Here is a 21,232-nt window from a genome sequence, read left to right on the forward strand (position 1 = left end):
TTTACATAAGATCTCCAGGAACCTGATGCTTTGACACACTGGTGCTGAGGGCCGCTGCAGCACATCATGCAGGCACATGAAGCTGACACAGACAGCTTTGAGTTTTTGGGTCAACATTTTCAAGTGTGGGTTGCTACCGTTAGCTTAAATCACGGTGGTAAGTGAAATCACCCTGCATGCTGTAAGATGGGTATTGCGTATCATCATGGGGCTAACTAAAACCACACTCTTCCTCTGCTAAGGGATAGTAACTTACCACCTTGCTGGTCCTTGCTTCTTACCAACTCCCTATTATTACCAGAGCAGCAGAATGTCCCATTATTCACAGGCTCTGGGATTCAAATGATAACTACATCTCTAGCAAGCAGCTCCCCCAAGGGAAACGTGCCCCATATCGTTGTTATCACCAGAGCTCTAAAGAGCTCTCAGCACAGGCCAGGACACTGCTGTGCCGGGTGCTATACAAACACAGAGCAAAAAGACTGTGTCTCAAAGAGTTTACAGTCTAGGCAGGAGAAAAAAGACAGATGAAAATAGACACAATGTGGGTGAGTATGAAGAAACAATGAGAGGGCAAAGATCCATTCTTAGACTAGCTTTGGGAATTAGAATACCTCTGCAGAATGGAGTTGGTTGTGAATATAAGAATATCCTGGGGCTGATAAAAAGAACAAAGAACTAAAGATTAAATTAGTGAACAGTGTGGGCTGAGGACTGGATGTTTTCATGAATCTGCATATTTCCCACTGGAGCACTGTGAGAACAAAACATAACTTTTTAGCTCAGTGAATCAGGCTTTGGTTGGAACTTCCCTAAGCCCAGATCAGGACTCAGGTGGATAAGGAGATTCTGCTTGGGAAAGTCAATCCCAGGGAATTTTGTGTTAGGGAAGGTAGTAAAAGACCTTGTGAACATCTGCTCGGTACTGCAATTCAGAGGAGACAACGCTCTGTAAGGCACTTTTACTGTATTTTGGGGGGACAAATTCAAAGAAGCTTCAAGAAAGTTCAAAACCTGTAAAATAATTTACCTTCTCATTATTTTGCACTGCTGCATACCCCTGTGCCCTTGCCCACTTTTGTGGGAGTAACTTATATCTGCGAGAGAAGTGAGAAGCAGGCCAGATCCCTGCAGCCTGCAGAGTCCTCCTTCTGTGAGTGACTCTTCGTGCAGAGTGTGGGTTAAATTCAGAAGTGATGTGTAAGAAAGGGGTCATATAAGCTGGCATATGTGAGAGTTGGAAAGAGCAGTGCCCAGTGTGTCCAGGAGCAGAGCACACCTCACATGCCACTCACTGCCCATCCGAACAGACCTGCTTTGGCTTCTGTGAGCACAGGCAGGACACGCTGAGCAGGGACTTGCCTCTGCTCAGGCACTGAGGTCTGCCTGCTCTCCGGAGGGCACCTGCCTGCATCCAAGCCGTATCTGGTGGCCACGTGAGCCCTGTCTGAAGAGCGACTTTGGAGCTGCCCACAGCTGACCATGTTGATACACCCAGAGTGTCTAGTAGAGCCTGTACTGGTCAGACGTGCTCTGAGCAGCACAGAGATGTGCTAGCACAGTCAATATCTGTTCAAGTAGAAACATAAACCACGTGAGGCTGCCACTCTAAGCACGCACCTCCCTGGGGCCTTTCTTTGAAGATCCCTTGCAGCACCTCCACCTGGCCTAGGCCTCCTCTGTGGACAGCTTCTGTAGCCTCTCACCTCAGAGAGGGATCATGCTTGTACAGACTATTGTGCTGTTTTTATTTCATGCCCAGCACGGCAATCTGGAAAACGCATCTGCTCCTGGGGCTGCTTATCGCCTGAGCCATTCACATATTCCTCTGGGTAAACAGACTGTCGGCAGTCTGGCCTTCCAGGAATACTGAACAATAACATGTTGCCCCTGCCCAAGAATTATAAAGCACTTTGTAAGCATTAGTGAATTAGGCATTGCAGCTGCCCATTTCCCTTTAGTCGTTATTATTCTCAAGTAACGGAGGAGCCCAGAGCTGCTCAGTAATTTAGCTCTAGGTCACGTAGGAAGGGTGAGTTATGACTAGTAATCAAATCTGGGAGTGCTGACAAGCTGCCTGAGAAGCAGTACTAGCCTGCATCCCGACCAATTGATTTCTTGATGTCGTTCTGACAGCTCTCCTTTTTGATATGCAATGTGTGGATCCAGGGTGGGAGAACAGAGTCACCCAGCTGCAGAAGTCCTGCATCCTTCTTTGCAGTTTTACACCGTCATGATAGGTCATCCCAGAAACAAGCCAAGACTACAGTCTTAGCACACAAAGCTCATGCACTAATGCTTCTTGAAGTTTGTCCAAAGTGATCATGTCAGTTCCTAAAAGAGACAGCCACCATGGTCAGGGCTGACTGGCCGTTCCTAGCTAGCATTTGACAACTCTTCTATGAAAATTTTGAGTGGCGCTTGCCAATTTCCAGCTGGAAGTAAGAATGAATTTATTTGATTTGTGCTCTCAGTGTTGGAAGTGTTATCAGTGTTTGAAGAAGCTTTACTTCTGGATAGTCCTTTCAAAAAGATTAATGAAGCTGTCCTTCATTTATTCCATATTTGCACTATGGATTTCCAAACAGAAGATTTGGAGTTTCTTTAGTTTTATTCTAAATAAAACTCAGAGATTGTTCTTCTGTAAAACTATCAGGAGTTCAAGCTGGTTGTCCATTCCCCCTTGTTGGGTACAAAACCACAGGTAACAAAATGCCCTCTTGGTTCTCTCTCTCGCTTTCCCTGTCAATCTCAGTCCAAGCAAAGAAACCTGACAACATGTAAAAATGTACTGTTTTCAACCCTTGCCTGCTAAGTACACAACAGCTCTGCTAACTTTGCCTTAAAAAAATCAAAACCTTAATAAAACAGAGCTTTCCACCTGGTCAAGCTGTGGCCAAGCTTATAACAAAAGTGCAAGGAATGAGTAGAAATGACATTGTGCTAAGCAGATCTCAAAATTCACACCAGGGATGGTAAAGTAGGTATAGAACATGCTGAGGGGGACTAGAAATAAACACCTTATGATGTGGGAACACAGTTAAGCATAGATGAATTACAGAAATGTAGCAAAAGGCTCTCTACCAGGTGAACTGCCATCAGAGTCCATCTGCACACTGTTAGGTTGTCCCAACTGTGGCATTTCTCTGAAATTTAAAATACAAGAGCCTTACTCCAAAGTGCGACACCAGGCTGAGCACACTCTGCTATTGAGACTCAGCTGATAGGTGGTAAATGCTAAATCACCTTAACTGGATGTATTTAACTGTATGACCTCCACCCAAAGGTTTGTATTACCCACTTGATCACAAATCTTTTCAGCATTTCTATACAGGGGATTAAAACAGAAGCTAAGCACTGGGACAATGTTTACCTTTCCCTGTCTATGAAGCTCTGAGAGCTCATGTAGGAGAGGGATTTGGGACCGATTTAAGAGAGATTTTTGTACCTAAAGTTGCATATATGAACCTGGAGGAGTTTGCAAAGGAACTAATAATCAACACACTCTCTTGCTGTGTTCATTGGAAGGGGCTCTCTCTCCTAGTGTAACCATGGGACTAAATATATAGAGTGTTAGACATGAATCCCTGCTCATGGTGGCAAGGCCTAAAATGCTCAGAACAGACAAGCTTTGGGCAGCTTGGCATAAATGGTTGAAAAAATGAGCACCCAAGGATGTAAAAAAATTTCTTTGCTTGCTGGGGAATAATGGCACAGCTGTTTCGAACTCCATGTATTTTAGGGTAATTCAACTATTTGTGAGGTACAAGATTTGAAATCTTCAAGTGTAAAATCAGCTAGCCAGTAGAGAAAAACAGAGTGAGATTCAGAGACATAAATCTAAGGGTCATTTAGGGACATTAAGGTTAAGTCTCTATCAATGCATGTGCTCCAAAAGAAAAACTGATCAAAGACAGAGCATGAAATGTCGTACTGGAGCTAGGGAGGAGGCTGTACCTTCCCACTCCCATTCTGAATTGAAATCTGTAAGGGAGCATTTTGGGAGCGGAAGTCTTGAAGGTGGAGAAGAAAGCGTATTGTTCTGCCCTGTTGCTGGGTGATTCTCCCAGGACAAGGAGGGCTTCAGAGCAAGGATCAATCTTGAATTCCTGCAGCTGCAAAGCAGGAAAATGATCTCTCATCTCCAGGCCCATGGATCTCTGTTCTGCAGTCTGCAGCTGCAGGCAGGATGAAGGGTAGGCTCAGAGCAAGGAGTTGGCTGGATCTGCTTATTACAAAGTTTAACATGGAGCCCCAGACCAGCTGGAGGCCAGCAGCAGCAAGCTGTGACTGCACCTGCAATCTGTTGCTGCCACTTCTTTTCAAACCTGACTCATAAATAATAATAAATCTAGAGCATCATTGAATTTCAGAGGCAATTGGCATTAATTTGACTGGGAAAGGAAATTGCCACCTAGTGCTTACCTTAACTAAAGTCCATGACACTATCCGCCCATCCGAGGAGACAGAGAAGAAGTTCAAATTGTTGTCCATGTCATCCTTCTGCCACTTGACCTTAAAACAAGCAAACAGTCCCAGTCAACACAGAGCACTCAGCATTAGCAGAACAGAGCAGAGTCCTGGACATTCAGCAGTGTCCTCTCACATCCTTCCTAAACAGGGTGTGGTTTTCACCCAAGAAGGCTGATGCTGGGCATCTCATAGCATCCACACTCCCTGCTCTTCACAGGCAGTGTTGCAAGTGCCCCCAGGACTCCCATCACTCAGATGTGGGACTGCACCTTTACTGCAGGGATGCTGGTGAGAGGGCAGAGTCCCACACCTGAGGACTCTGCATCTAACCCAGGACCATCTCCCCTGGCATCGATGGGAGCACTGCTATCAAAGACAGGTCTTCTGAGGTGTCTGAGATACACGGCACTAGATGCTACAGCACAGCACCATCTCAGAGATCCCTAAGCCAGCTCCAAACAATAGTGGTAGTGCCATGCAAGGGTCCCCAGAGCAGGACATTCATACAAGTAAATCATTGCCTTCTGCAAACTAACCCCATCCCATCTGGCTAATTACTCCAAGCACAGTGCCACGTGGTTACCCTTCAGCCAGCCCACTTCAAATTAGCTTTCCATCCCTATGTGGGGGGCAGACAAGCCCTTGCAGGTAATATATGACAGGGGTCTGTAGGGCCCTCCTGTTTAAGGGGGATCAAAATGTCCCCATTAAAGCTGAAATCCTTTCTACACCTTCAGAGCATCTGTCTGCCTGGTAAGGAGATTTGCCTTTTGACTGTGACAGCTCAGCAGGAGAGATTAGAATCCAGATAAATGGCTTATAGTTTAGAAGGGACATTTCAGTTAGACCAAAAGCATTAAGAATGCTCGATTTTCAGATCTAGGAATTCAATCAGACTGAAGGGAAAAGGATGACTTGTCACTGGGCCTGTCAGCATACGCTCCTGTCGGCATCTGTCAGTTTAGGATGGGGACAAGCACTTCCACAGACTCTGCTGAGGTTTTCAAAGGTGTATTTGTTCCTGTCCAAGCATTGCAGGAGATACATTTACCTAAATATCACCCATGATAAACAGACATGATTATCCTAGTGCTTACCAAATACTCCATCTATGACTAGTTATTTATCTGGAACCTATTTCCAGAAAATAAGCAGCATTCGTATACTTTAATTATACAGATTGGTTATTCTCATATTACTTCCTTGGGAGAAACAGTTTTAATTCTATTTTAGAAAATTGTTTATACTATGAAGTTCTGTGGAGCATGAAAATTCAGCAAGAGACTCACCAAAGAGTAATTAATCCTCTAGTGAACAGGTTTCCTACCTAGAACACACTGTTCTGAGGAAGGAAAAATAAAATTTTAAGGGAATCTATCAGAAAATAAATTGAAACGCCAGTAACATGGCCATGAGATACAACTGAAGAGTTTCAAGAAGCAGATAGCTTTGAACATCCTTGCACCAGAGAAATAATAAAGTTCTCAGTGGTTCCTTCTGCTATCTTGCATTAGAAGAGTGGCATAGTACAATACAGCCCAGAATAAAATGGCTAATGATGCAAGAACAGGTTCAATGGTGCATATAAGGAACAGTGATTTCCAAGGCTGGAATCATGCCGTAATGCATAAAATGTGCTGGGTATCTATTCCACAAATGTGTTCCTGGGATCACGACACAGCACTGACAATGATGGTCACCAGTGGGTGCTTCAGATGAAGGGGTCAGTGTAGTGAGGATTTTTAATTCAAAGTGAGAAATGTGGTGTTTAGGAGAACTGGTTACAAACACAGGCCCCAGGTGTAACATGTGGGGCATATAAAAAACAGTATGTATGTTTCAAATTTGAAGATTTTCTAAATGCCACTCTAAACCTGTCTGACAATAAGAACTTTTTATTCATACATCCAACATATCTCTCCCTTAATTCATGTTCCTCCTCTTCAATCTACTTTCCCAAGTGTTTGCAAAAAAATTGGCTTGAGGTAGGGTGTGGAGGGTCATGACAGGGTTAAACTGGTCATGACAGGGTTAAACTGGTGGAAAGTTGCAAGCAGCAAGCAACAGGAACCTCAGACAAATGTACCCAAGGACACTGGTGCAGCTGGGAATGATACATCCTGAGAAAGCATAGATAAACTAGCAGAAGCCAGTGGGAACCAAGGTTATGGGCAAGACAGCTTTGCTAAACAAGTAGCAAGGTACAAGGCATGACCGCTGCGTGCGTGATCGGTGCCGTGATTGGCTACCTGTGACATAACCTGTATGAACCACCAATCAAAGTGACCAAGGCGCCGCGTGCCTGCACCTATAATATGGGTAAATTGCCGAATAAAGTTGGAATTGAATCTGCATTCTGTGACTGCGTATGATTCTTTCCCGCTACTCCCGCGGACCGCGACATCTGGTGACCCCGACGTGATGCCGAGAAGAAGAAGCCAGCTTTGCTAAGAGTCCGAGCGACGGGAGTGGATACCGCCCGGTGGGCTCGTCCCCGGGGAAAGAAAAACGAGCCTGGCCGTCCGAAGAAAGACGGGAGAAAAGGAAAAGTCGTATACGCATCCCATCTGACGGGTGAGTCAGGCGCCCTTGTGAGGCGGCGGGCGGTGTGGGAAACGCTGTATCAGCGGTAGAAAAGGCCACGTTGGAGAAACTGTTACAAGTGGCGGCACAAACAGAGCGACAGGTGGAGTGCCAGGCGCTGGTGGACTTGCCGTGGTGGGGAAGGCGGCGCGGTTTGTTACGGGAGTCCAGCCAGGTCTTTAGCGTGGAAGCCTGGAAGAAGGTCGGGAAGGAACTGTGGGAATCCATCCAGGACGGAGAAAAAGAGGCCAGGCGTCTGGCCAAAACATATCGAGAGGTGCGGCTCATGATCGAGCAGCTGCACGGGGAGGCACAGACGGTCGCCGCGACACGGAGGGCGCTACAGGAGGAGCCCCCGGCGGCGGCACCTTCGCCGGGGAATGAGTACGCGGTGCCCGAGGAGGGGGAGTACGCGGTGCCCGTCTCTGACACACCATCTTTGGGGGGGCCCGCGTTGATAGATGAGCCCTCCCCGCCATTTGCGGCACCTCTCTCTAAGCTAGAGCGGGAGGCTTGGGGGACTGGCACAGGTTATGAGGACTTGCCACCGTACAAGAAAGGGGACGTTGCTGACGCCTTTGCCGCCCCCCCTGAGCCGTCCGCTCCCCCCATGGGAGTGGATCCGGCCGCTGTGCCATTACCTGAGGAGGAAAGCGTTGATCTGACTGAATATTCAAAAAAAATGGAGGAACTGTTGGAGGAGATGAGGAGGTTGGATAGGGGGTCGAAAAAGGCGCATGTGAGGGAGGCGTATAAGAAGGCGCATCAGGCCATTGTGGACGGCCTGAAAGCGGTTGAGGAACGGTTCTCCGGGGCTCCTGCCAGCGGACCCCAGGAGAACCAAGAGATCGTCCCCAGAGACTGGGTGATTACCAATGTGCTCAACGGGACGTGGTCCCTTGAGCAGGCAGAGCAGCATCTGCAAGCCTGGAACAACCCCCCTTTAACACGAAAGGAGTATCGAATGATTTTGGACCATTTACCGAAAGCACCGGAGAAAGCCCCGCCACCTAAGGACCCTGACTTTGACATGGCAAAAAGGTGGCGCGGGATCATTCAGAACGCTGAACTGGTTGGGGACATGCAGTTTTTCCCTATAGTAGCCCCGGTGGTGACCACGGGTCAGGGACAGACGAGGTGGGAGCCTCTGGATTGGCATGCGGTAACAAAGCTACAACAGTTGGTAATGCAGTACGGGATAAACAACCACCAAGTGCAAGCGCAGCTGAGAGCCCTGGTGAAATATCAAAACCTGGTGCCGAGCGACATCCGCGCCCTTGCCGAACTGATTCTGGGGCCCACCTCTTTGCTGGTGTTTTTGAATAAGTGGCAGGAACTGCTTGATCAGTGCCAACTATCCAATTTGGACTTATCGGCAGACGACCCGTTACATATGACGTCTCTGGACATGCTGATGGGCAACGGGGCTTTTAGGGACCCCGCTCGACAGGCGGCACTGCATCCCCGAGTCCTAATGCAGTCAAAAAACGCTGCCTTGGAGGCATTTGCCGCACTGCCCCAAATAGAGAAGGCCAACCCGCCTTACCTGTCAATAAGGCAGGTGGAAGACCAACCGCTCCTGCAGTTCGTGGACAAACTTAAGGAAGCCGTTGATGCGGCCCCGAACGTACCACAGGACATGAAAGCAATCATGGTCAAGGAGATCGCCACGCAGAACGCCAATCCAACCTGCAAAAAACTGCTCGCCACATTGCCTCCGGGAGCGACATTGCTCCAAATGGTGGAGATTTGCTCCCGAGCACCCATGGAGGTAGAAAAACAAAGAGCAAAGATCCATGCTACCGCGTTGGCTGTGGCTCTAAAACAGGGCCCTACACAAGGAGGGGGCGGCCGCAGGACAGAGAACTGCTACACCTGCGGCCAACCTGGACATTGGAAGAGACATTGCCCCCACAGACGGCTGGCTAAGGGCAACCCTGGGGGAGTTCCCTGCCAGCGATGTGACAAGCTTGGGCACCGGGCAAGCGAGTGCTGGTCAAAATTCAAGAAAAACGGCACCCCGTTGTCGGGAAACTGGAACAGCCGCGCCTGGGACGCGGCGAAGAAATATCCCACGGTTGCCTCTTCGAACGCCACGCAGCCACAAGAGGGAGCGCCGGAATCGATCTGGCCCTGGCAGAACCAGTAAGCATCGCCACTGAGCAGGTCCACTTGGTGGATTCGGACGTTTGTGGCCCCTTGGGAGGGGGGCTGTCGGCCTTGCTGATAGGACGATCATCTGCCTCTAGACAGGGTATTTTCGTTCTCCCTGGATGCATCGACGCCGACTACCGTGGACCTATAAAAATTATGCTGAAGGTCTTCTGTCCCCCAGTTACAATACCAGCGAAAAGCAAAATTGCCCAGCTGATCCCCTTCAAGTCTGCGGTCCCCCTGGCCGGCGAAGATGATAGAAGGGGAGGTTTCGGCTCTACAGGGACGCCCCTGGCCCTGTTCTCGACCGCCGTGTCCTCGGCTAGACCCACTCGAAAGGTCATCATTACCTCCCCGGACAGAACAAATCATCTGAGAGCCGAGATGATGATGGATACAGGTTCCGATGTCACCATAATACCTCGCAACTCCTGGCCGGCCGCTTGGGCGCTAGTAGATAGCACCACTGCGGTACAGGGCATTGGCGGTTCAGCCCCTACCTGGAGAAGTGCGAGACTCGTGGAGATCTGCGACGAGGAAGGTCATTCAGGCGTGGTAGCACCATACGTAATGGATACCCCTCTCTGGATCTTGGGCCGGGACCTCTTGTCCCAGTGGGGGCTAGTCCTCTCGTGCCCTTTTTAGTGATGGCCGCTGCTGACACTTCTCCGCCCACGCTGCAAATCACATGGAAAAATGACGAACCGGTGTGGGTCGAGCAGTGGCCGCTGCAAGAGGAGAAGCTAAGGGAACTTGACAAATTGGTAGAAGAACAGCTACAGTTGGGGCATATTCAACCTTCAACCAGCCCATGGAACGCACCTATCTTCACCATACAGAAAAAGTCAGGAAAATGGAGACTGCTACACGATCTGCGAGCTGTGAACGCGACAATGGAAGACATGGGAGCGTTGCAACCAGGACTGCCATCACCTACCATGCTCCCGCGGGAATGGAGTCTGCTGGTAATTGACCTGAAAGACTGTTTCTTTAGCATCCCCCTACATCCGGAAGACTCCAAACGCTTTGCCTTCTCAGTGCCAACAATAAATCGATCTGGCCCTTCGAGACGCTATCAGTGGGTAGTTCTACCCCAGGGTATGAAAAACTCCCCCACGATATGTCAATGGTATGTAGCCCGAGCCTTAGAACCCTGGAAGAGGAGACATCCCGAGGCTATAGTATACCACTACATGGACGATATATTAGTCGCAACAGAAACCCCTCTGCTGGAAGAGAGTCAATGGGAATTGAGTCAACAGCTCCAGACCTGGGGTCTTACCGTTGCCCCTGAGAAGGTCCAGCAACACGCACCTTGGAACTATCTTGGTATGGTCGTAACCGAGACCCGAGTTTATCCAATGAAAACCTCGATCACGCGAGAGGTCGCAACCGTGAACGATGTACAGAAACTTCTTGGGGACATTCAATGGATCCGCACTTACTGCGGCATTACCAATGAGGAAATTCAACCGCTGGTGAATTTACTTAAGGATAGCAAGAACCCCGGAGAAGCAAGAACGTTGTCCCCTCCGGCGCAGGAAGCCATGACTAACATCGAAAGAAAGCTTGGAAATGTGCAAGCCTATCGCTATGACCCCATGAAACCCATTGACATAGTGTGCTACAATAAACAACAGGAGGTGGTTGGCATAATTAGTCAAACAAACGAGACAAATCAGCTCATGATCCTGGAGTGGGTGTTTTCGCCAGTCCGGCCACGCACAGTGATTATGCCCAGGAAAGACGCTGTGGGAGAACTGCTACTAAAGACAAGACAGCGCGTCCGCATCATATCAGGGAAGGAGCCCTCACGAATCATTCTGCCCCTGGTTTCCTTGGATCTCGTATCCGAGTGGGCCCAACAGAGCGTTTCGTTCGCCCTGGCGACGTGCGGGGTTCCCCTCGACAATCACTATCCAAAGCACCCACTGCTGCACACGCAGCTGATGCTCGAGGAAAGGAAAATAATGGCAGATGGCCCCCTCCGAAACGCGAAGTCCGTTTTTACAGATGCTAGCGGTCGAACAAAGAAGTACAGATATGCATACGTAAACGTGCGAGGAGAGTGGGCTCGAAAGATCGTGCAAGGTGCCACCGAGCACTCCGTGCAAGTTTTAGAACTCATGGCAGCTGTACTCGCGTTGAAGGACTTTGCAGAGGAACCTATTAACCTTATAGTTGACTCACTATATGTGGCGGGTGTGCTGCAAAGACTGCACTCTGCTCTTATCGGGCAGACCGCTAACCCCAAGATTCAGGCGTTGTTAATACAAGCAGGCGGCCATTTAAATTCTCGCGTTCAGCCATTCTGGTGCACGCACATCTGCAGCCATTCAGGGCTGCCGGGAATAATGGCGGAGGGCAACCAGCGAATTGATGCCCAAGTCTCGGCCGCCGGTGAAGAAAAAACTAAGATACAGCAGGCGCAACGATCCCATGCATTTTTCCACCAGCCGGCTAGATCTCTGCAAAAGGAGTTCAACTTATCCCGGGCAGAAAGCAGGGCCATAGTGGCCGCATGCCCTGATTGTGCGCGTATTCCCCCGCTGCAGGAAACAGGGACAAACCCACGCGGGCTGGAACCTCGCCAGCTATGGCAGACCGATGTCACGGAAGTCCCCGCCTTCGGGCGACTACGCTTTGTCCATGTATCGGTCGATACGTTCAGTAAAATGACCTGGGCTACTGCCGCAACCTCCACGCGCTTCACTGCCTGCCGCTTGCATTGGATGCAGGCTTTTGCCGCGCTGGGGAAGCCGGCTCAGATAAAAACCGACAACGGGCCCGCCTATACGAGCGCCGCGTGTGCTGAGTTTATGCGGGCTTGGGACATTACGCATTCCACGGGGGTCCCCTACAATTCCACTGGCCAGGCCATAGTGGAGCGCCGACATCAGGATTTAAAACGCCTTTTTGCTATTTTGAAAAAAGAGGGGGAGGTACCTCTCCCCGTCCACGACATCGTAGCAAAAGGCTGCTATGTGTTAAATTGGCGCAACCTTATTGAAATAGACCAAGGGGAGTTGATCAGCCCGGGGGCACGCCATGTGCAGACCACGAGGCCCATCAAGACGCTCGTGTCCCGATGGGTACCACAAACACACTCATGGCAGGGGCCTGTGGAGTTACTACCTTGGGGCCGAGGGTATGCTTGTGTCATTGCAGGTACTGGTACGGAGTGGATACCCGCAAAGTGGGTCCGACCGAGGTTGAAGAAGAGTAACGCTGGGCCTGCGGACAACTGCTCACCGGAGACAGCCCGCGAGTCAGCTGCTACCTGCGCTTGAAGACCCACGGCAGGAACTGGGGGCTCTTGACAGAGGACGAAAACAAATAAGCACCATCCTTACCTGGAACGAACGGGATTGTGTTTGTGATCGTGCTGCAATGACTGGGCACGAACAAAAGAGTGTTGGGGGGGTTGGTGGAAGGGCGGCCCTAGCCATACTTATAGGCAGCATAATCAGTTTGAGCAGCCTGAGCGCGGCAATACCCACACTTCACAATCCAAGGAAGAATGTGTGGCTTACGATCACAAACAGGACCGGCCAGACATCGTTCTGCCTGTCTATGGGCAAGGTGGGCGACCCTTTCAGGACATGTTTAATCGGTGTCCCCACCTGGAGGGCAGAGGAATTCAAGGCATATGTTAGAAACGAGACAACCTTGAACTTCACAGCTGTTAATAAGACGATAACGGCCTCAGGGTTAAACAAGTGGCAACGTGATGGGGGGTGGCAGTGTCATATGATCCTGGCCCTGAACGAAACCCTAAACTCAGACCCTGAGGAGTTGGATCTCTTCGGCTGTATGGCCGCCAACACCTCGAAAGATAATATGGGCGGGTATGTCAGCTTCCTTCCCCCTGAGGGGATGCTCACTGAGCGGTCATCAAAATGGGCAACCTTGAATTCCGCCTTAAATAGCGGTGATGTGCACGGCCAGGTGTATACAAACTGCAACGCAACAAGCCACACAACAGCGAAAGCGCTGCCGCCTGGTATATTCCTGGTGTGCGGGGATAGGGCCTGGAACGGCGTGCCACGCATCCTGCGAGGAGGCCCGTGCTACTTGGGGAGATTGAGTCTGTTCCACCCCAATCTCACCCAACTGCAGAACTTGACGAAGCGTGGGCGGGGCAGAAGGAGTGTGCATGAGCTAGAGTGTAAGGATATTGGCGATCCCGTATTTTGGTCAGACTTCCGGCAGCTGGTAACCGCTACGCTACTGCCAGGAGCCGCTGGGCTTAAGGCGATGAAATTGGCGGAGCAACTGGCCTGTTGGACCAAAAATGAGTTAAATATTACATCACGAGTGCTAGATGAGATGTCCCAGGATGTGCTGAGCGTAAACCACGCTGTGCTACAAAATAGGGCCGCCATAGACTTCTTACTCTTAGCTCACGGTCATGGGTGTGAAGGATTTGAAGGAATGTGCTGTCTAAATCTTACAGACCACTCGCAATCAATCCATGAGCGTATAAGGAACATTCAGAATGGACTACATGAGCTGAAGCAGGAGAATGGCCTTGGGATTGACGGGTGGCTTCGGGGGCTGGGGATCGGGCCCTGGTTGGCGGTGGGACTAAAACAGCTGGTTACCGTAGGTGTCGTGGGTATGCTCCTATTGATTTGTGGGCCCTGCATACTGCAATGCATCCTAGCTCGGGTACAAAAAATGGTTGGTCTATTATTTGACCGACGAGGGGGAGGTGTTGGGGCCCTTGCGGTGCTTCAGAACCATAATCTATATGAGAGAATATTGAACTGAAGCTGTTTAGGATTAATTGCTTAGCATAACTTGCCTAGCATTAGTAGCTAAGTTGCATGGACAGTAGAAAGAGCCAACCTTTGTTCCCCATAGGTAGCCAAGTATATCATAGCCACTGCTGCGTGCTTTAAGGTAGCCAACCACTCAGGTATGCTTGCTGTAGGGCCTTGGTTAAAACGCATACTGATTCTAGGACTTATTGTACTTTTTATGTTTGTTGCAATACTAATCTGTGTACCATGCTTGTTGAGCTGTCTGCGAAGAATGATTGACCGGAGTATGAAGCAAGTCATGACCCTGCAGATCCATACAGCCTTAGCCCTTCAATTAGTAAAAGAAGGGGGAGATGTGGAGGGTCATGACAGGGTTAAACTGGTCATGACAGGGTTAAACTGGTGGAAAGTTGCAAGCAGCAAGCAACAGGAACCTCAGACAAATGTACCCAAGGACACTGGTGCAGCTGGGAATGATACATCCTGAGAAAGCATAGATAAACTAGCAGAAGCCAGTGGGAACCAAGGTTATGGGCAAGACAGCTTTGCTAAACAAGTAGCAAGGTACAAGGCATGACCGCTGCGTGCGTGATCGGTGCCGTGATTGGCTACCTGTGACATAACCTGTATGAACCACCAATCAAAGTGACCAAGGCGCCGCGTGCCTGCACCTATAATATGGGTAAATTGCCGAATAAAGTTGGAATTGAATCTGCATTCTGTGACTGCGTATGATTCTTTCCCGCTACTCCCGCGGACCGCGACAGTAGGGGAAGCAAATTCTCAAGGCAGTATCTTCTGCGAAAAGACAATGCAAGGATTTTGCCATTTAAGCCTGGGAGCAGTTAGCACAAGTGCCTCAAATATCCTTTACCGTGCCAGGACCACACCAGAAGCAAAGGGGATCCCCAGTATCTGAAACCTGCAGATTGAACCCAACAATACCTTGAGCTACACATGAAAGAGAACTGCGGGTCACACACATCTGTGCTGTGGTCAGCATGAGTCTGAGCCTGTCCTTAAGTCTAGAGTCACCATCCACACCACTTACACAATGTATGTGCTAGGATCACAGCTGGTCCAGGCCCTCTCTGAAGGGAGAGTCCCAGCTTGCTCACTATCAAAGCACACATACAGGCTCTCATTAGTGAGATGTGCTCAAGCTGGGCAGGGGCAGCTGAAGCTGATTTCACTGGCTCTGCTCTTGCTAAGCACAATGCAGAAATTTTGCACCCAACCAAGTTGGGGGCCAAGTGACAGCCCATCATACTGATGGAAAACATGTAGATGAAGGCCCAGCTGTTGGAGTCTGTCCTTGATTCCACTGTGTGAATGTTGCCCAGAGTCCTCGTGTCTACACTAACACAACTTGTTGCAGCAAACTAGTTTGGAGATGACCAACAAAGCAAATGCTGCTGTAAGCTCATGTCCTTTTTTCCAAGCCAACTTCCTTCCAGCATTCCCCAAGTGAAGATCTTCTCCCCAGCATTTGCACACTCCAAAGACCCTCTCCCTGATGGGGATCTGTTCAAGTCTTCTACCATCAGTGCTCAGTTAGGTGTTACAAACCACTTCTCCTCATCCATTGCACAGACAGCTGGGGTCGACTGCCCCAGACAGCCAAGTGGGCTGATTTGCTTGGTGTACTCCTGCTCCTAGATTAAAATCAGTCAACAGTAGCTAAGTTAGGTACATAGGGTAGGCAATCTGAACACAGTCCCTCAAGGGCAGCAAGATCTGTTCTGAGATGCTTGTCAGCAGCCATCAGTGACATTAGCTTGAATTTCAGAAAACAGAAATTGGCACTTGATTCTTTCAATTTGCCTTTAACACCTGACATCTTAATAGTGTTTGTGATTTTTTTCTCCTGATCTCTGAATCCCATGAACGCTTATTAGAGTAATTAACCTTCACGATACTGCAATAAAATTGGGCATCTGCTCAGAATTGGCCTTTTCTCTACTCCCAAAGGCCTGTGAACACAGCACAACCTCCCGTCATTAGCAATATCCATGCTGTGTGGGGTGGGACATTTGACAAGAGCACTAGGCAATTGTGTGTATGGTAGGAAGAAGTTATTTCTTTTCTGAAGCTTGTGATAATGATCCTGGGATTTTGGCTGCATGATACGATTAAAAGCAAAAATTCAGTTATGATATGGTGAAAGTAAAGAATCACATGATAAAGAAAAGTGTGTAAACAGTGGAATGGAGACAAGTAAACATAATGCTGTAAGTCATTTCCTTTGACTGATCATTGTGGGATCTGTAAGAAAATCAAGGAAAACTGCTCTTTTTTTTGAATATGATCTTTAACCTGACTGTTTTTTGCAGTGCAAAATTAGCCTGTGAAACTCATTGCTATGAGGTAACCATAAGAAGAGCCTAGCACTTTTTTATTTTTATTTTATGAAGCCTGGTTTTTTTGAAGTAATACTATACAAAACTGTATTTGTTCATAGAAAAATAAAGGTAGAAATCTGCATGTTCACTGCTACATACAGAGGGTTAGCAGGGCAATAATCCACTAATTCTTAGCAAGAGAATACTATCATCTTTGTCTATAGCAGCTGGTAGTGGCTCCTGTCCAAGGCAGGAGATTAGACCATTTATCCAATCTGATTTGAAAATTCCCATGTTTCTGATGTCACTTCTATAAAACAAATAATGTTAGATCAGTTTTCATGGTGTGGAGGCTGTTAGTCACTCACATTGGCAAAATACAATTGGTCAAAATAATCCCTGCCATGAGGCTGACTTGACTGCTTTCTCATAAGGTGACACCTGCTATTGCAAACACAAATCCCTCCGGCTGGCTCTCGGACAAAGCCCGACTGTGGGATGCAACACACGACAGATGCAGCAATTCCTTCTGTTCTTATTAATTATCTTTCATGGAGCCCTTTGCTGGAGTTGGCGTACCAGGGCTCCACTGACTCCTGTCCTAAGTCAAATAAAGGAGTTCTGGTCATTTAGCACTTAAAAAAGAGTAAGGTCTGACACCGGTAAAGAAGAGGAGAGATGAAAGCATTACTGAATCCTCAGGTCCCCCTTACAGGAACTGTTTGGGTAAGACATGCTCAGTTGACTCCAGCAGGTGACAAACTCCCTGGGCTGCTGAAGAAGGTCCCTGCCAATGTGACCTGGAGACAAATTCCTTCCAGTGACAACCTGGTAATCAGCGCAGCCCTCAGCAAAGCCATCATGGCAGGGTAGGATTTGGAGGGGACCAAAGAGGACCTCTATCCTGCTCTGAGGCAGGATCAGATACACCCCTACCATTGCTGACAATTCATCTGGCCTGTTCTCACAAGCCTCCAGTGATGGGCACCTCCCATGTGACGACTATCAGTGTTTGGCCTTTATTATATTATTATTGTTATATTATTATATTATTGGCTGTATAAGGGAAATTTCCTTTACTGCAAATCAAGCCAATTACTCCTTGCCATCTCTCCAGTGGACACAGAGGCTGTTTATTCCCCACTTAAAACAGTCTTCAAAGGGACAAGAAAAGGTTATAGTGTCACTGCTCCTTTCTCTTCTTTCTCAATCAGACAAAACCTATTACTTCAGTGTTCCTTCCAGGTCCTGCTCTCTAAGCCTTCATCATTCCTGTTCCTCTCCTTCAGCCCTTCTCTGCAGCTGTAAACATGCTCTACTGGGTCTCACCTAGGCATTAGCAGACAGGAGCTGCAACCTCCTGTATCTTAGATTCCTGCTAACACAGCAGAATGGCATGTGTTTCTCAACAATATTGCACTGCTGACCATTGGCTGTAATCTGCTATAATCCTCCTTCTGGCACCCTGCTGCCTAACCAGTCATCCCCTGTTTCGTACCCATACATTTAATTTCTCCTTTCTAAATGTAGTATTTGCTCTTGTCTTTATTGAATTTCATCACATTGATTGTGGACCTTTCTTCCAATTTAGCAAGATCATTTTGAACATAATCTTGTCCTGCAAAGTGCCTTGTCCTCCCAATAGGGTTTCCTTATTCTGTAATTGGAGTTGTTAATGAAAGTATTGATCAAAAGAAGAGCCTGGACTGCCAACTGGAGGGTCTCACCTGAAGCATCTTCACAGTCTGACAGCAAGCCCTGGATAACTGTTCTTTGAGCACACTGCCTGAGCCACCTGAGCAGCCTCTTTATGGTGATTTTATCTAATCCATATTTCTCTACTTTGCTTATAAGAATGTCACTGTGTGAGCCTGGATCAAAAGCTTTAGTCGAGGCAAGATGGATAGAGGTGATAACCTCGAGTGCACCCCCCCCTTCCTCATGATGCCCATTTCTCTGAAACAAAAGAAAGAAAAGAAATTATACCGGCTTGACAATTTATTCTGGACAAATCCATCTTGGCTTCTCTGAATCACCTTGTTATCTAGACATTTACAGATGGTTTTGTCATTTGTTCCAGTGCTTTTCCAGTCATCGAAATTGGTCTGGTTGGTCAGTAATACCCTGGGTCCATTTGTACCATTTTTCCCAAGACATTTTTTCACTTTTCTGTTCCTTTGGGACCTTTCCTCCTTTCCATGGCTATGCTTGTACTACAGGTCTGAGTGTAGCCTGATGCACTGAATGCTCCATCACCCACACTTTGAGTCCCCATGGCTGGTTTAGGATGCCTCCAGTCTGGGTAAATTGTCCTCATGCTGGCTTCTGGGCCCTGTACCCTTTCCATGCCATGGTCTCTCCTGCATGAAAGGACAGACCCTTCAGGGAAAGCACCTGCAGGAACATCTTTTTTCAGGTATTGGCTCCCTGACATCAATGAAAAGAGTTTGGGGATTGATAACAGCAGACTTGACAGGTATCCCTATTCCAATCCGACCACGTCACAGGTATGTTCATCCACTGGAAGCAGCAGAGTGATGCTTCCTTGCACCCATGCCTCAGAGCACACCCCAGCCCTGCATCTGAGTAGGGACTTGTACTTAATCAGTCTGGATGCTGCATTCGGGCTTGCTTACACAAAAAACACTAGCCTATGTTTACAATTCAGGATGGATGTAGCCCAAAAACTTCTTAAGATGCTTGCTAATAGTCTGAGATTGCTCTGGCTAATTCTTTAAGTGCTCCAAGGTATTTTTAAGTAGGTCATGCTGATGAGCACACACCTGTCTCATCTAAATACTCTTTAACATGCTCTTTCCCTATTCTGGCCTTTGCTCTCATCCCCTTGTTGCATTAACTGTATTAAGCAGCCAGTCTCAGATCCTTATTGTAAGATTAAACAATATGGCATCAAATATTTTATCCTTCTTCATACCACTCAGTATTAACTGAAAGCTTGCTTTAGCACAGGCCTATACTCGTCATTCCCTTAACTTCTAATGTAGTTCCCAAATATTTCCTCTTCCCTTTTACGACCCATGATAAACATAGCTCATTTTGCACCTTCACCCCTTCTAGTTTTGTTCCTATGTCTTCACGCTTTTCTCTAATACTCAGCTTTAGACACGTGTCTTTGTTTCCACACTTCAGAGTTCCTTTGTAATTCACTGAAGAGCTCTAGATACAGCTGCACTGGGCTCTCTCTGCACTTCCTGCCTTTCCTTTGCTCTGGGATAGCTTGCCATTCTGCTTAGCACAACAGTTCAGGGTGTTCGCCCATCTGGCTTCATATCTGTATTGCGTCACAGTCTCGCGCAGGAGCCCATCTGTGAATCACGGGAATACAAGTGCTTCCCAGCCCCTCCAGAGAGCCGGACAATGTTTTGCAGCAAGAACCCTAGTTGTGAGCACACGAGGTAGACAGGGAGATTCAGACACTTCTCTGTTACACTCACAGCGGCCAAAGACTTTTACCCAAGACCTAGATCAAGGCCTCCCACTAGCAAACATCTGCTTCTTGAGCAGGCACCCAAACACAGCAAGTGAATCACCCCTCAGCTGTCTCTGGCTGTACTTGCCCTAGCAGCAAAGCACAGATATAAACCCACTCTCAAGTCCACACCTCTGCATGCTCTTTATGCACAAGCTTGGACCAAAGTGAAGTGCCAGCAGAGCTCTGGGGCTCTCTCAAGGTAGGAGAGCTGAACAGCTCTGTGATTTAGTGAGGGTGCAAGCTCTCATACATACAGTTCGGCTGCATCAGTCACATGATGTCCCAGGGCACCAGCTGACAGATGAACACAGTGTGGATGCTCAGAGAGCCAGAGACCAAACTCTATCCAGCAGTATCCATCCTTCTTAAAGCAGAAACACCAGTCCTGGGCATGCTATTTGAACACTGGTCACCTTTGCTCTGTGTAAAGAGACAAGGATACTTTCTCCATTTTGCTGATATCCTGTTTTTATACATCTACAGATGTGGTAGGCTGCCTCAGCATCATGCTGAGGGCTTGTGCTGACGTGGTGATCCACGATATATTGCCTTATAAGTCACTTCTTTTGGAGCTGGGCCATCCCCTCCTGTGTTCCTGGATCAAATGTTCTCCTGAACTCCCCTACTGCTGTCTTCGATTTGAGCTAAGAAACAGTTCTCATCTCTTCCCTCTCTCACTTCCAAATGTGTTTCTTGTTCGTTCCTGCCAGCTATTCTCAGCTGAACAGCATCTGGAAGCATCAAGTCATTACCAGCAGAGAAGAAATCTTTCACATTCTTTTCCTTCTGTCAATGACAAAATGTCAGCTTTTTGTTTACTCCCCTCTCCTTATCACTCGCCTCGGCTGTTTGCCCAAGGGATCCACTGTGGTGAAAGTCCCCTAGGACAGTCAGCTGATCCTCAGTCCGCTGACTTTCTGTTTTGCTGGAGCAAATAGCTTGTCCCTCCTTGCTCCTGTGACAAAGTAATGCCTCTATAACAAAGTCCCCAAATGCCCTGCATTAAGCACACTGCCAGCTATTCTTTGCTCCTCATCAGGCTCATCAGCCCGGCCCTGTAAGTGGGCCCTGCTGCCTCACTGAGGATCATCAGCCAGCTATCAAAAGCGATGCCAAGACCTTCACCTGGGGGAGAACACACGAAAAGCAAGGCTGCTCTCCTGAAATCAGTCACAAGAGACCCTAAAACACCAGCTCAGTCAGTCACCTCGAAAGCACAGGTTACTTCACTCACATGCAAAGTAACACCAGTGTCAGTGGTTATACATCCCAAGTGACAGGCAGAGCAAGTTTTAGGGGTGAGGAGCAGGGCAGTGTGTGGGGTCCCCCACGCTAACTTAGCAGTACAAGTTGTCCTACGTGTAGGTTGAAAGAAGGAAGACAGAAAGCCTCACTCCTCACCATGGTTAGTTGGAATGAAG

At 48.3% G+C, this 21,232-nt stretch overlaps 1 protein-coding gene across 1 annotated transcript in view; it reads right to left on the reverse strand.

Annotated features, from left to right (window-relative positions):
- DNAI1 (dynein axonemal intermediate chain 1) overlaps window positions 1-21,232 on the reverse strand; it is a 147,868-nt gene that overhangs the window by 57,391 nt on the left and 69,245 nt on the right. Inside the window, exon 15 of the mRNA XM_067316457.1 lies at window positions 4,426-4,515. Coding sequence (XP_067172558.1) covers window positions 4,426-4,515 — 90 coding nt within the window. The remainder of the gene's footprint in view (window positions 1-4,425; window positions 4,516-21,232) is intronic.

The sequence above is a fragment of the Apteryx mantelli genome, chromosome Z (genome assembly GCF_036417845.1).
Source record: "Apteryx mantelli isolate bAptMan1 chromosome Z, bAptMan1.hap1, whole genome shotgun sequence".
NCBI lineage: Eukaryota > Metazoa > Chordata > Aves > Apterygiformes > Apterygidae > Apteryx > Apteryx mantelli.